This window comes from Protopterus annectens, chromosome 5.part0, assembly GCF_019279795.1.
Source record: "Protopterus annectens isolate FY-2018-M chromosome 5.part0, PAN1.0, whole genome shotgun sequence".
NCBI lineage: Eukaryota > Metazoa > Chordata > Ceratodontiformes > Protopteridae > Protopterus > Protopterus annectens.
The window spans coordinates 1,461,460,276-1,461,474,372 of NC_056735.1; the positions used below are offsets into that span (position 1 = coordinate 1,461,460,276).

At 39.4% G+C, this 14,097-nt stretch overlaps 1 protein-coding gene across 10 annotated transcripts in view; it reads right to left on the minus strand.

Moving 5' to 3' along the window:
• The window catches only part of DOCK9 (dedicator of cytokinesis 9), a 2,508,686-nt gene that overhangs the window by 144,813 nt on the left and 2,349,776 nt on the right, over positions 1–14,097 (minus strand). For 6 of the 10 annotated variants that reach the window (XM_044071294.1, XM_044071297.1, XM_044071296.1 and 3 more), the window contains exons 47-50: positions 12,379–12,492; positions 12,071–12,076; positions 11,614–11,649; positions 6,517–6,663 (exon numbers count right to left, since the gene is read on the minus strand). In XM_044071294.1, coding sequence (XP_043927229.1) covers positions 6,517–6,663; positions 11,614–11,649; positions 12,071–12,076; positions 12,379–12,492 — 303 coding nt within the window. The remainder of the gene's footprint in view (positions 1–6,516; positions 6,664–11,613; positions 11,650–12,070; positions 12,077–12,378; positions 12,493–14,097) is intronic. The other 4 variants (XM_044071298.1, XM_044071292.1, XM_044071300.1 and 1 more) reach the window with 2 other exon arrangements.

Here is a 14,097-nt window from a genome sequence, read left to right on the forward strand (position 1 = left end):
GAGTTGCCAGCTGGGAGGCTGCCTTAGCCTGGGCCCCCTCAGCTGATGGATCTTGGAGGGTATCTCCAAGCTCTTTAAGGAGATCCCTTTAAAGATGGGTAAAGTGACACAAATAATTCAGAGACTTCATGGAGAAAATCGCTGAAGAGAACATCCACTTCCCATATCTGTCCATCGTCCTGGACTCTTTGTTAGGGGGATGGACAGATGAAGAAGTTTCAGCCAACTCCTTCTTTGTGGCCGCCGCTACCATCATGGCATCAATGGGAACACCTTTGGTCAAAAACTGTTTGTTTTGTGGTTTGGAGAGACAGGTACATCTCGCAGAGGATACCACTGCTCTGGAACAGATCCCCCATCCACATGGGGTGGGAGGGTGGCCTAATGGTTAAGGTGCTTGCCTTGCAAGCAGAAGGTGCAGGGTTTGAATCTCACAAGGGATAATTGGCTAAGCTTAAAATGGCTCGCAAAAGCAGTTAGCTTAGTACTAATCTATAAACCTATAAACCTACACAGGATTTCAGCTGTTGTACTGAGAAATGCCATTATGTAGGTCTGTTAGCAATCCCCCATGAATTAAATATTTCAGCATTTGTAGCTGTATGCTCAGATAGTATGCTTGACTGGGTTTGAAGTTTGCTAACTATTTATGTTCTTTTGTTGTACAGATTCTGACTAGTCTGGGTTAAGTATTATAATCCACTGAATAATAGGTGAAGTTTGTCTGGGTTCTTCAACGGTCTCCTGTATTTGTGTGAACATAGATTTTCATACAGGTAGCTAAATAGCAACCTTCCAGGTAATTATGGATGTTAAATCATAGGTTCATAGGACGATACTAGGCTATTGGCCCACAGGCCCTTATAAGCCTAGCCAAGAATTTCACCCATGTTCCCACAAAGTCAGCACCTGTTTCCCCTGTCCTGCAGGGACACAAGTGGGATCCCAGGGATATATTTTCTGTTTCCCATCCAGTCGTCCAGTACAGAGGGCTAGTGAGGTACTCTGACAGGGAGAGGAAGTCTATTCCACAGATGGGGGAGTTGATCGGACATAAATCTATCCCGCCAACAAGTTCTATTAATGTCACAGACCAGGTTGAGACCTTCCGTGTGGGTTGCATGAGTGGAGTTTGACATAAGGATATGCAACAACTCCATCAAGACTGAGTCTGAGACGGCCTTGTATGCCAGACACAGGTCACCTCTGAGCAGTCTGTATGAGACTGAGTAGCGGGACAGGGCTTTTGGCCTATCTGTATCGGATAGGTGTTTGAGACCCTGGATTTTCCTGGTCAGGAACCTCTGTGGTCTCTCCAACTGCTGCATGTGCTTTGCAAGGTACATGCTGTAGGGGCCATTTTACTCAATAATTGGTCTGATAAGGGAGGAGTACAGGGATGTTATGACCTCCTTGTTTCTGGATGAAATAACCTTATTTATGAGGTGGGCCATATAGAAATCCTTCCGTACAACGGAGGCAACATGGTGGTGAAAAGTCAGGTTGCTATCAACCTGGGTGCCCAAGTCCTTCATGACTGATTGCGTGTTTAGTACATTATTAATATAATAATTAGTGGGGACACCATTTTCCCCAAAGGGGATAATGATGCATTTCTTGGCATTTAGTTTGAGGTCATGCTTCTGGCACCAGCTTGGTTAAGGCCCTCTTGGAGGATGTTCACATCCCTAGGGGAATTTATGACAGTACCCAGCTTGCAGTCATCTGCAAACTTGGTCAGTCACAGACCACTGGTTTTGGCTTGCACCTCAGAAAAGTACATCTCAAACAGTAGAGGCCCTGCTACTGCTCCTTGGGGTATGCCACTTGTTATGGGTCTACCACTAGAGGTGGCTTCCCCTATTTTGACTTGTGGGTTATGTCAGTGAGCCATTTAGCTACCCATCTGATAACATATGGGCTGATGCCTGGCTGGGAAAGTTTATCTATTATGCCCGAGTGGAAAATAGTGTCGAAGGCTTTGGCTAGGTTAAGGTAGCCGGTGTGCACTGTCTTGCCCTCATCCATGGCTTTGGTGACTGTTTTGAAGAAGGAGACCACGTTTAAAAGGCATGCTCTCCCTTTGACAAAAACCAAGAAGGAGACCAAGTTTAACAGGCATGCTCTCCCTTTGACAAAACCAAACTGTGTGGGATCAAGTGTTTGGAGATTGCCAATGTCCTTGTTTATAAGGTCCAAGATAATGTGTTCCATGGCCTTACAGATCAGGCTAGTTAGGCTGATGGGCCTATAATTGCCTGGGTCAGTGGACACTCCACCTTTGTGCAGAGGGATGACAGTGGCCGTCCTCCATTCTGCTGGGATGAAGCCAGTGCACAGGCTTTGGCTGAATAGGATACCTAGTGGTGCTGAGAGCTATTGCCTGAGTTCATGTATGACACAGCCAGGGATGCTGTTGGATTCCCACCATGGCTGTATTATTTGCCTTTGAGAGGGCATTAATAACTTGCTCCCTGGTGATGAGAGGAGGGGGTCAGGTGCTGGGGATGTCCTGGTTTACTGATGGGGGGACAGGGGGGTGAAGTTCTCACTTTTCCTGTCTGCCAGCCAGCTGGCTATATCTATGGTGCTTGTGTATGTCGTATTCTTGACCACCACTTCAGAGCAGATTTGGGAGTTACCTTTGAGACTGTGGATGTATGTGAAGGTCTTTTGATTGTCCTTAGTGGATGTGGCCAATTTGGAGTTGAAGTTAGCCTTAGAGGATTTCACCAGTGACCTTATTTGCTTGCTCAGACAAAGGAGAGATTGCTTCCAACTTGGCATCTGCTCCTTATTGGCCCTAGACAGCAATATTTTCTTTTTATTATCAAATCTGTTTATTGCTGCTGTCCACCAGACAGGTTTACTCTTCCTTGAGGAAGATGATTTGGTCCTGTCAGGTACTGCTGAGTCCATGCAGCTATACAGGTGCTCATATAGTTTTTTGGAGTAGGATTGGACATTAGTGCTTGACTCAACTGAAGGGATGGTGGCTGTGAAGCTGCTTATACTTGCTCTCAGGAGGTTGTAGTCAGCTTTGGAAAAGTTTTTTTTTTGTTTGACCCTGGCATTGAATTGCATTTTATTTATTTCACTTGATACTTTATTCTCCATAGTAAACAAACTATTTTAAAATTCATTCCATGACTTATTAGGAGTGGTTTCAGATTAACAGATCTTATACATGTTTTTTTAAAATTAGTTTGTACATATTTTTTTTACGCATTTCATTTTCATTTTTTATTTTTAAGTTTTTTGATTGTCTGATAAACTACACTACTTAGTTTAATTGTTCTAGTAGTCACATGATGTTGATTGCTATTTGAGTGGTAAACCTAGGGAGTTATTTTTATTCTAATGAAATCCCTGGATACTATTGGGATGAAAGCGCTCAATCAACTTTACAACAGTAAAGTTTTTTTGTATTCTACCTGAAGATTTTTTTTTATTTTAATTTTATTCTTTTATCCTCCTGTTACATCAGAACACCATGTGGACAGTTGGACTATTTCTTATCCACTACCAGCACACTATACAAGTCTTGCTAATGGTTAAAATGTTTACCTTGGAGTCACAAGGTACAGGTCTTGATTCTCACCTTAGAAAGGGAAATTGGGTAGGTTTAAAATGGTCCACAAAGACAGCTAGCCTAGTATGAATCTACAAATCATCTATGAAACATTTGAAAAAACTAAAGAAACAACAAAGTACAGGAGATTTACAATGATGTAGCTGCAGTAATTAAAGTAAACATCAAGTTAACACCAGAAACCAAGACAGGAAGAGACACAAGGCATGGATATCCCCTATCCCCCTACTATTCTCTCTCTTAAACTAGTGGCCCTAAAGTTGAGACAACGACAAATATGGAATGGGAATGGTTTGGTAAAGAGAACACATTAGCATTAATCTGCAGAGGATTTAACAGTTTACCAATCTAATCCAGAAGGGATGTATATTAAGGAAATTCACTGAAATTTCTGGATACAAAGTGAATGACGACAAAACTAAAGTAATCAGTGTTAATTATGTTTTGACATATGAGCTGATCCAAGAATATCCCTAACTCTGGGTCACTACAGAATAAGATTCTTAGGGTTCCATACAGGAAAGAAGGCCATAGACTTCCCTAGACAGACATGCTAGGAAAAAATAATATCTAGGAAGGAAAAAGTCCAAGAGTTAGCTGGCAGACAATTATTGAAGTGGTCTAGCATTACCACATTTACAGAGTTATCACAATGCTGCTCAATTGCAAATAACCTGTTTAATGCAAAATACATACAGCTCTAAATGAAAAAAAAAATAATGCCCACATAAGAGGGCCAGAATGAAATGGTGCAAAAGCTAAATCTACCGTTAAAGATGATAAATCCAGATCAACCTAATGAACACCTAATCAACCTAATGAACATCTAGGCATTACCCACATTAAGTCACTTTACAAACATAAAACAATACTTGCCATGGAAATTTGAAATGTACTGTGCTGGACTGACTACGATTAAACCTTCCTTAGATACAACATTACTGACAAAATGATGGGCTAAAGAAGATCTGATATGTTCTGGGAACAAATCAGAAAAAGGAACAAAAGAATGAGATGGATAGATCTCCTTGACTAGTGTAAACTGAAGGAGAGAGATTATAATGCGACAATGAGGGTTATTTACTACATTAAAGGAATAAAACAAGTAAAGAAAGAAATCTAGAAAAAAATGCACAGAAACTGGACTTTAAAAAAACCTTAACTGAGGCAAGATCCCCTGATGCAAGTAATAAGAGATTAATGGCTAAGCTATTACCAAGCAATAATTAACCCTAGCAAAAAATAGTAGTACAAGATCAAATCCAAAGCTGGCCAGGAATTTATATAAAGTATTAGAACAGTATTAGACACATATTTTATAATATCCCAGATTTATTAAGGTATCCAGAAAGTTAAAAATATTTGCATTGAAGTTTCCCCATAACTATACACTGGACAAACTACATAAAATGTCCTCTGAGGCATGTACAGTCTCTGTTGGAGTTGTAGCCAACAACATAGTGGAAATTGGCCAAATATTTTTGGGACCTGCTGAAGCTAAATAAATTTAAAAATGAATTATAAGCTATGACAGGAAAATTCTTGAGATTTGAATGGCAGGTACAGGAAATAAACATCAATTTTAGTTGGATGAGAACCCTTGAAGAACAAAAATATGCAAAACAATAATAACCTTGACAGTGATGACGGCTAAGAAAGTCATATCTTAAAAATAGAAAACCTCAGAAGAACCTACAGTAAATGAACTCATAACATTGTTAAATGATATGAAGGGATATGAACCAGGTACAAAATAAATAAATAAAGCAAGCAAGCAAACTATGTAAAAACAAATGTAAGTTGTGGGACAAAGCAGAGATGCAGTCTTATAATTTAACAGTCCAGACAGGGTGACCATAACACATTAAAGATAGAAAACAACAAGAGATTTGGTCAAGGAAAAAAAATGTATGTACTGGGGACAGACTTCTGAAGTTAAAAAAATGATCCAGTCACCAAGGTACACCATATATGCACAATGCATGAGCAAAATATTTTTTTTACCTTGTTTCAATAAATAAATCAGTTTATTAAAAAAAGGCCTGTATTGCAGGATACTCTCTGAAGATTCAAGATTATTATAAAATCAACACCTGTAGATTTTAAACCATTTGTGTTAATCTATAGCAGAATGCTTTCTAAAGCACCACAACAAATTCTTAAAGCCTACACCAAATGAACCTAGCTTCCTCTGTGACTAAATCTGGCCAGCATGTTGGCTCACTGGAAGAGGTCAAACGTTTGGAACAAATTGTAAAGTCTAAAAATTATGGGATGTCCAGATTTACATGGTGGAACTGCTGACAGAACAATTTTCTTTCTGATAAAGAAAAAGAAAAAATCTGAATCAGGGAGGAAGGAGGTGGCACCTTTATAACTGAGTGCAGTACAGGTAGACACAAAGGTAATGGTACAGCAATTAGCTGTGCAGACTCTGCACATCCCTCCCTGTGTTTGAGTTTGTTTGTGCAGGGAGATGTTATTTCCTCTCATGTCCCAAAGTCTTCTTGTAGGTGAACTGTCAATCCTCCAAAGTGTTCATGCTGTGTGTGTGTGTGTGTGTGTGTGTGTGTGTGTGTGTGTGTGTGTGTGTGTGTGTGTGTTGCTGCTTGTCACTGCCCTGTGACAGACTGGCTCTCCATCCAAGATTAGTTTAAGTGCCTTATGCCAAATAGTGTCAGGACAGGCTCTCGGTATCCCTGAAATGGATAAAGCCAGTATAAAAGAATGAATAAATTACTGAATAAAAGAATAAAGGAATTAAACAAAAGTTCATTCATTAAGATGACTTTTGGAACTGCAGAAAGCAAAGCAGATTATTGGCTTGCAGCTGTCAGCTGAATCTACATATTTATAAGACAATTTCAAAGACCCACTGCTTGATTTGTTCAATGAATACAAGAAATAAACAGAAATGTTCTTACCTTTGAAGAATCTTGAATCATTTTGACATTCTCTGGCCCAAACTTATCTGAATAAAGTTTCTCTAATCGTTGGGAAATCTCAGATAGAGGGGTAAGTTTTGGTTCTTTGTAAACATACTCTTTTCCATCCTCATCTTCAAAAAATCCCTGTAAAAAAGGATATAATTAGTTCCACAGTAACGGCTTCACAATTTGTGAAAAATGTTGACATGATCAATATTTTGACAGGAAAAACAATTGATGAATGGTTTCTTTGGCATTTGAATGAATTCATCTCCAACAAATTAATATAAATATATATATAGCTATATATATATATATATATATATATATATATATATATATATATATATATATATATATATATATATAATGTAAATACCCAAGTTTAAATAAAAAAGACTTAAATACATGGTTGAGTATGATTAACATGAATTCTGCAGTTTCCCAAAGACAACAAATTAAGATAACATTATTTTTCATAATTTCAAAAGTGTTTCAAATTTTAAACAGGCATTTAAGGTGCTCAGACTACATAGTTTCCTTTATAAATACTTCTTAAACTTTTAAGGAGCTTATTTATAAACAGAATAACTATAAATTTACAGCTCAACTTTAAGGAAACTCAGCAGACAGTTCTTCATGCCAATTTCATTGTCAACAGAACACAATCTTAAGTTCCTTAACAATCAACATACTGAAATCATTAAAGATTTCTGAGCAATAATTAGACTACAGTTTACAGCAGACCAAGAAGAAATGAAACATGTTTAAACCGTTCACACTATTGGCTGAATGCACATACAGTGATGGTGTACAGATAAATGCTTTAAAGGCACAAGCTAGTCATAAAATAGGGGCAATGTCAACCTTCCAGTCCCCAAGCTCAAAAGCATGTGCATGCATGTGTGTGATCATGCAAAAAGTTAAATATTCAAATCACAGTGTGAGTGTGTGCGTGCATGTGTGCGTAAGCATAACAAAATACATTCACCCTATGATGGCACCCTTTTCACAAAGAATACAGTTCAGCTTCTCTTTTACTGAAGACAATGGACCAAACCACTGGAGTCAGTGTACGTCAGTAATAGTAATTAGTAACATGTTCAGTACTGATTGTCTCATCTCCATGACCGAGTACTGCATTCTAATACAGCTACAACCTTTAATATTTTAGGCTGGCCTGCCTGAACAGAGATGGTACGTTCCAGCTAGAATAAAGTGACCTAATTTAGGATAGCATCTCTGGGAATCAGTAGGGCAACCGAAGAGTTGACTATGTCTGCACTCCCATCTCAAAGGCAGGAAGTTGGCTATTAAGTGCACTTCAGATCTGCTGTCATCATCAACTCCCTTTTCCCCATTTTTACATGAGATTAGGGATGCTGCATCGACAATCAATGTGACCAGTTCACCTGGAGCCAAAGTTTACACCACCGAGTGGCTAGCTAACCCTATTGTGGATGCACACCAGCTCTGTAATGTTTTGTAAAAATAAGGATGCCAACAACAGGATATGCATATGAAAAAGTGAACAAACTTAATAGCACAATATGTAGCCAACAACTGGAGGATGTGAGGCAGATGCATCACTGTAGCTTGTCTACTAACTTGGATGATCTACTGCTCTTTCTACGCAAAATAGCTGCAAAACTCACTGATTCTGGAAAAGCAGATACAATGGGGTCTAAAAGAATGATGCAGGAGGAAACAGCTGGCCAGGGAAGCACAGGACCATTAGAGTGCAATGAAATAAAGAAGCAAGACTGAATTAAAAATACACAGAAACACATTAAGCGCAATCATCTGAAGGTGGTGAGGTCTGCAAACTCTCACTGGTCCTGAAAAAATAAATCACATAATCTGCCTGCTTCTAGATAGTGTTATTTGATTATAATGCCCCTCTTCACACATGCAATGCAGTTCTAATTCATAGGTTCATAGGTGTGTACGAGGCTAATGGCCCTGTCGCCTTTACAAGCCTAGGCCATAGATGTGCCCTGGCATTGTGCCACCCATTAGTTCCCAGTGCCTTTATCAAGTAGAGCCACTGCAGTGATCCCGGGGTGAACTTTCTATTACTTATCCACTCATCAAGATTTCTCTTGAAGAGGGACAGCGAGGTGCTCTGCTTGACATGTATGGGAAGTCTATTCCGAGCATGGGCAGTCTCTGGGTGAGGAACCTGTCTTTCCAGCATGTTCTGTTGATTGTGGTAATGAGGTTGAGGTCTCTGTAACATGTGGTGCAGAGGGATTGGGATTTCTTTAGATGTAGCATTTCTAACAGAGCTGGGTCAGACATGGCTTTGTAAGTCTAGCAGAGATTGACTCTAAGTAGGTGATATGAGACAGAGAATAGCGGAGTCTTTTGAGTCTGTCCATGTAGGACATCTGTTTAATGCCTAGGATCCTCTTCATAAGGTACTTCTGTGGCCTCTCCAGCTGTTGCAGGTGTCTAGTAAGGTACATGACAAATGGGGCATTATACTTGATGATTGGTCTAATGAAGGAAGAGTAGAGAGAGACGATGACCTCCTCCTTCCTGGATGCAAAACCCTTGGTAATGAGATGTGCCACATAGAAGGATTTTCTGACCACAGCAGCAATGTGGTGGTCGAATAAGAGGTTGCTGTCAACCTAAGTCCCCAGATCTCTTATAACGCCTTCAGTGTTCACTGAGATCCCATCGATGTGGTAGTTAGTGGGAATTGAGTTTTTACCAAAGGGGATGACGATGCATTTTTTGGCATTAAGCTTAAGGCCATGGTTTCGACACCAGTCATTGGTCTCAGTGAGGCCTTTCTGTAGGATGTCTGCATCACTTGGGGAATTAATAATGGCTCCCAGCTTGCAGTCATCTGTGAACTTGGTCAGCCAGTGTCCCTTTGTGTTGGCCTGGACTTCTGGGAGGTATATGATGATCAGGAGAGGACCCAGGACCAATCTCTGTGGGACTCCTCTCATGACTGGTTGGCAGTCTGACTTGGAGTTTGCTACTTTCACACTGTGTTTTCTATCTGTAAGCCAATTTGCAACCCACCTAGTGATATAGGGGTTGATACCTAGTTTGGTGAGTTTATCAATAATTCCCGAGTGAGGAATGGTATCAAAGGCCTTGGTCAGATCAAGGTAGGCTGTATGTACTGCCTTACCTTCATCCACAGCCCTGGTAACTGACACAAAGTAGCCAACCAGGTTGAGCAGGCATGATCTCCCTTTCACAAAGCCAAACTGTGTGGGATCCAGAGTTTGGAGGTTTCCTATATCTTTGTTAATCAGGTCCATGTTGATGTGCTCCACAGCTTTACATATCAGACTCGTTAGATTAATGGGGCAATAATTCCCAGGGTCTGTAGTCGCTCCCCCTGTATGGAGAGGAATGACTGTAGCAGTGCTCCATTCGGTACGGACAAAGAATGAGATGAGGCTGTGACTGAACAGAGCACACAGATGTGGTGCCAGTTCGCTTTATAGTTTATACAGAACAAAGTCATTAAACTGCTTGCTACAAATATGAATATGAAGCCACCTCCTACATTTAGCAACTAAGAAATATTTGATTTCTGTGTTAATGCATATGTTGACTCTTTCTATAATGCCAAAAGAAGTATTAGAACTGCTAAGTAGAGGGAATGATGCAATTTACCTCTATAAAAGATCACCATCCATATTGTTAATTATTTTTATTATACTGGTTTATTTATTTACATAAATGGATAAATACTTTTTAAAGGAATGTTACTTTTTGCATTTGATGAACTACTGAAATATATTTCAGTAAAAAATCTTTCCAAACAAATTCCAGCGGCATCCTTTATAAACTCTGTAAGGTACTGCCATCCAAATTAGTAATAATCTAAAGGAGAATCTTAGCAAAAAACTTACCTTGCTGAATAAATTTTGCAGTGATAACAACCGGTGCCTGATTAGAAACAATAAATCTAGTAGACAACTGCACTACCAAAGAGTGGCTACAGTGCAGCCCAAACACAAAATAAAAAAAAGCTACAGCTGTGTCACTAAAACAACCCTGTCAATATGGTTGCATACTTTGCTATTCCAGTAATGAGGGATAAAGCTCTGACTATAGCCCAGCCAACCTGGGTTCCATTTATGGCTCGGTTGACTTGTCAAGTGGCAGAGAGGAATGGTGTGTGCCCATCTTGCAAAAGAACACTTGTTTGCGATGCTTCCTAAGGGGAGGCATGGTCCAAGGAGGGGAGTTGCCCTCAGACATGACAAACAAGCAATGGGGGGGTGATGAAAGGGAAAAGTGGGTAGGGCATAACATTAAAAAAAAAAAAAAAAAACACCACTGGACAGAAGCACAGATGGCCAAACTCCCAAGACTCCCTTAAGATCCATGACTGCCTCCAGCAACACCAAAGGAAGTCTTTGGGGGGGGGGTAGGAGAATGGCTGGTAGACCCAGTGTGGATGTGCGGCACTGAGGGCACGGCCAATAATAATGAGGTTAAGGAGACCAAAACAATCTTTAAAAAAAAACATGGTTGCATAGTTTGTCAAGGGTGTGTCAGCTTGACTAAGTTTGACACAAACTAGCTATTCCTTAGGACTCTCATAGGCACATCTGCAACAAACCTTGGATACTAATTCAATTTAAGGACTGTTGCTTATGAATATGCCCATTTTGTTAAAGAGCTCAAGTTTAAACACCCAGACCACCAAAGTGCAAATAGATATTTACAGCAAGTCTGTTCAAAACTTCACTTGTAATGTACCATACTGGAAGTGAAAAGTTCTACAATATTATAAGTGCCATTCAGATGCATTAGCCATTCCTCCCCTACTGCACATTTATCACCAAATACTGTACTCCCTAGTTTAATAAGACAACCTCAGAAGAGACTAACAAGATAGGGAGCAGAGGGCTGACAATTTCCCCTTTACACAGTGCTTCATATTTAAAGCTACAATGAAAACATTGTTTGAAGTGATGAAATGGACAGCCTGGAGAAAAACAAAGGATAAATGGAGTGAAGAAAAGCTAGATTGACTGCAAGCAACCACATCAAACCAAAAGCTGAAATGCAGTGCATTTCACTGCATTGTTTGCTTTAGTATCAATCATTTACCTCTGCATCTGTCTCACTGTCTGTAAACTGGTACTGCTACAAAGTTATAAAAGACAATAACAGAATAAATGAAATGTTATACATATTCAGAGTAGGTAATAAAGCAGACAAAAATGTAACTTGTTAACTTCAAACTACAAAAAAGACTGCATTCAGGACAACCAAAACTAATCTGCTGCATACCGGGGTATATCAGAAACTGTAACACAGTAAAGTATGGAGATGAGAAAGTGTCATACAGATGATGCCACGTAATAAACACCAGTCAGAAAAATAACACACAAAATGCAGAACAACTACGTAGCAAGCCTATATCATATTATATGCAAATTAAGTGGAATGTTACTTCAGAATTCATTATGGTAACAAATGCAAAATGTTTTAAAAGCAGCTAACACAGCAAACTAACACTGCAACTGAAAAGAGGTGCTAGAAAAAGCCTTGATGGAGAACTTACCGCTGCCTTAAGAAAGAAAGGGGGGAAAAGAAGAAGCAAAAAAGAAACTTTAAAACAGTTTGCAGAAAAAATGCATTCTGGGTATTCTGGATATTATTGCTTTGCAACTGCAAAACACCTAAATTAGAGTACAAAACAAAGAAGTACAAAACAGGTTAATTTAACTGGCTACAATAGCAAGTCTTCCACACACTTTTAGTTTTAAACATAAACATAACTCTTGTGTGCACTACACACAGGAAGCAGTCAACAGTCACTGACAGCAAACAGGTTACAGAACCTTAGATGTGTATTAGACAACTACTCACCTGTCCAAAAAATGCCACTCGGAAGTAAGTGCCTAAGAGTCGCTTGCCTGTATGCATGACTTCTGTAATTTTACTATAGGCACGGTGGAGAATTTCATATACATGTGCAAGTTTCTACAAGCAAAACAAAACATTGATATTTTTATGTGCTGCAGAATTCCTACAGAGCAGTGAAATCAGAACCATACTCTTAGTCTGATATCTTCTTTGTGATGCACACTGCTAAGTACAATAGTACTTGAATTTTGCTACAACATTTCACTCACAGATGTGTAACCACAAATACTCAATCACAATTAAAGTGACACAGTACTACAAGAATGTGCAATCTACTAAGTCCAGATGTGAAAACAAAGGGCAGAGAGGTTATTTGTACAACAATCAGCCAAACTACATGAACTACATTAATCAGCAAAAGCTCTTGACAGCAGTTCCTGTCCTGTATCATCCCACCTCCCAACACACACAGTCTGAAGAACAGTCCTTGATGTTAGCAAAAAACGATCATAACAGAATGAAGGCAGTGCTACATCTTTCATCTGTTCGGGTCCTTCCCTGAAAAGGGCTATTGGGTTAAGGTATGAGAAAGAACCTTGAAGAAAAAATGTAAAAAGTACAGTTGTATAAGTAAACGTACCATAACAGTAGATGTTCAAATGATCACTGTTACAGTAGCCTTGACCCGAACTAAAAAGACAGGTTTGGGAGCCAAGCCTTTCAGAGCAGGGAGGATGGCTGGAGGGAGGGAGGGAGGGATGGAGCAGCTAATGCAGCAATGATCATTTAAACATCTAATGTTATGGTAAGTTTGCTTACACAACTGCACTATGTTCATCATACTGATCACAGCTGCTGTAGCCTTAGCTATATGTGTTGATTACCCTACTGTACTATATTTGGAAGGAAAAGAGGAAGTATCCAGGAGTCCCTGGAAAACGGTCCTAGCAAAGCCTGATCTAGACCTCAAGAAAGAATCAAGCTTGTAATGTCTTGTAAATGTATGTACAGGGGACCATGATTGTGCTTCTAGAATACTGCTAGAAGCTAACCCTTTCCAAAAACCCATAGACAAAGCCAAGGCCTTGGTAGAGTGGGCCTTCACCCTACCTGGAATAGTTTTGTTGTGGTGAGTATAACAAAAGGTAATAGTCTGTTTAGATATAGGATGTCCTTTCTTTCCTTCAAAGGAAACGACCAACAGATAAGATCTGAAAGATTTAGTTTCCTGAAGATACTGCTTGAGTTGTCTGTGAACATCTAAGGTATGGAGTACCCCTCATTTTTAGGTTCAGGAAAGACAATGGGGGAGATGGCTAGTTTGGCTTAAAGTAAACTTGGAATATCAATTCAGGTATAAAAGAAGTAATGAATAGATTCTTCAGTGATGTGGATCAAAAAATGCAAACTAACTCAATATTTTAACAGAGCAAAGATCAAAGCAGTAAGGCATGCATACATACATACATAAATAAATGCCAATTCCCTGACAGAGGAGAAGGATGAAAAACTCAAATGTACAGCTTTTAAACAGAGATGTTTAGGATCAGTTAGTTATTCAAAACACATTTTTTGACAAATGCCAGCAATCGCGAACAAACAGGAAATGGCTTAACCAAAAATAAATACATCTTTACCCTTTAAGTGACTTCTGAGTTGTTTTATTTACACAGCCCAAAGGGATTTACTCCCACTTGCACTTTTTTGTATCCTATGTTTTTT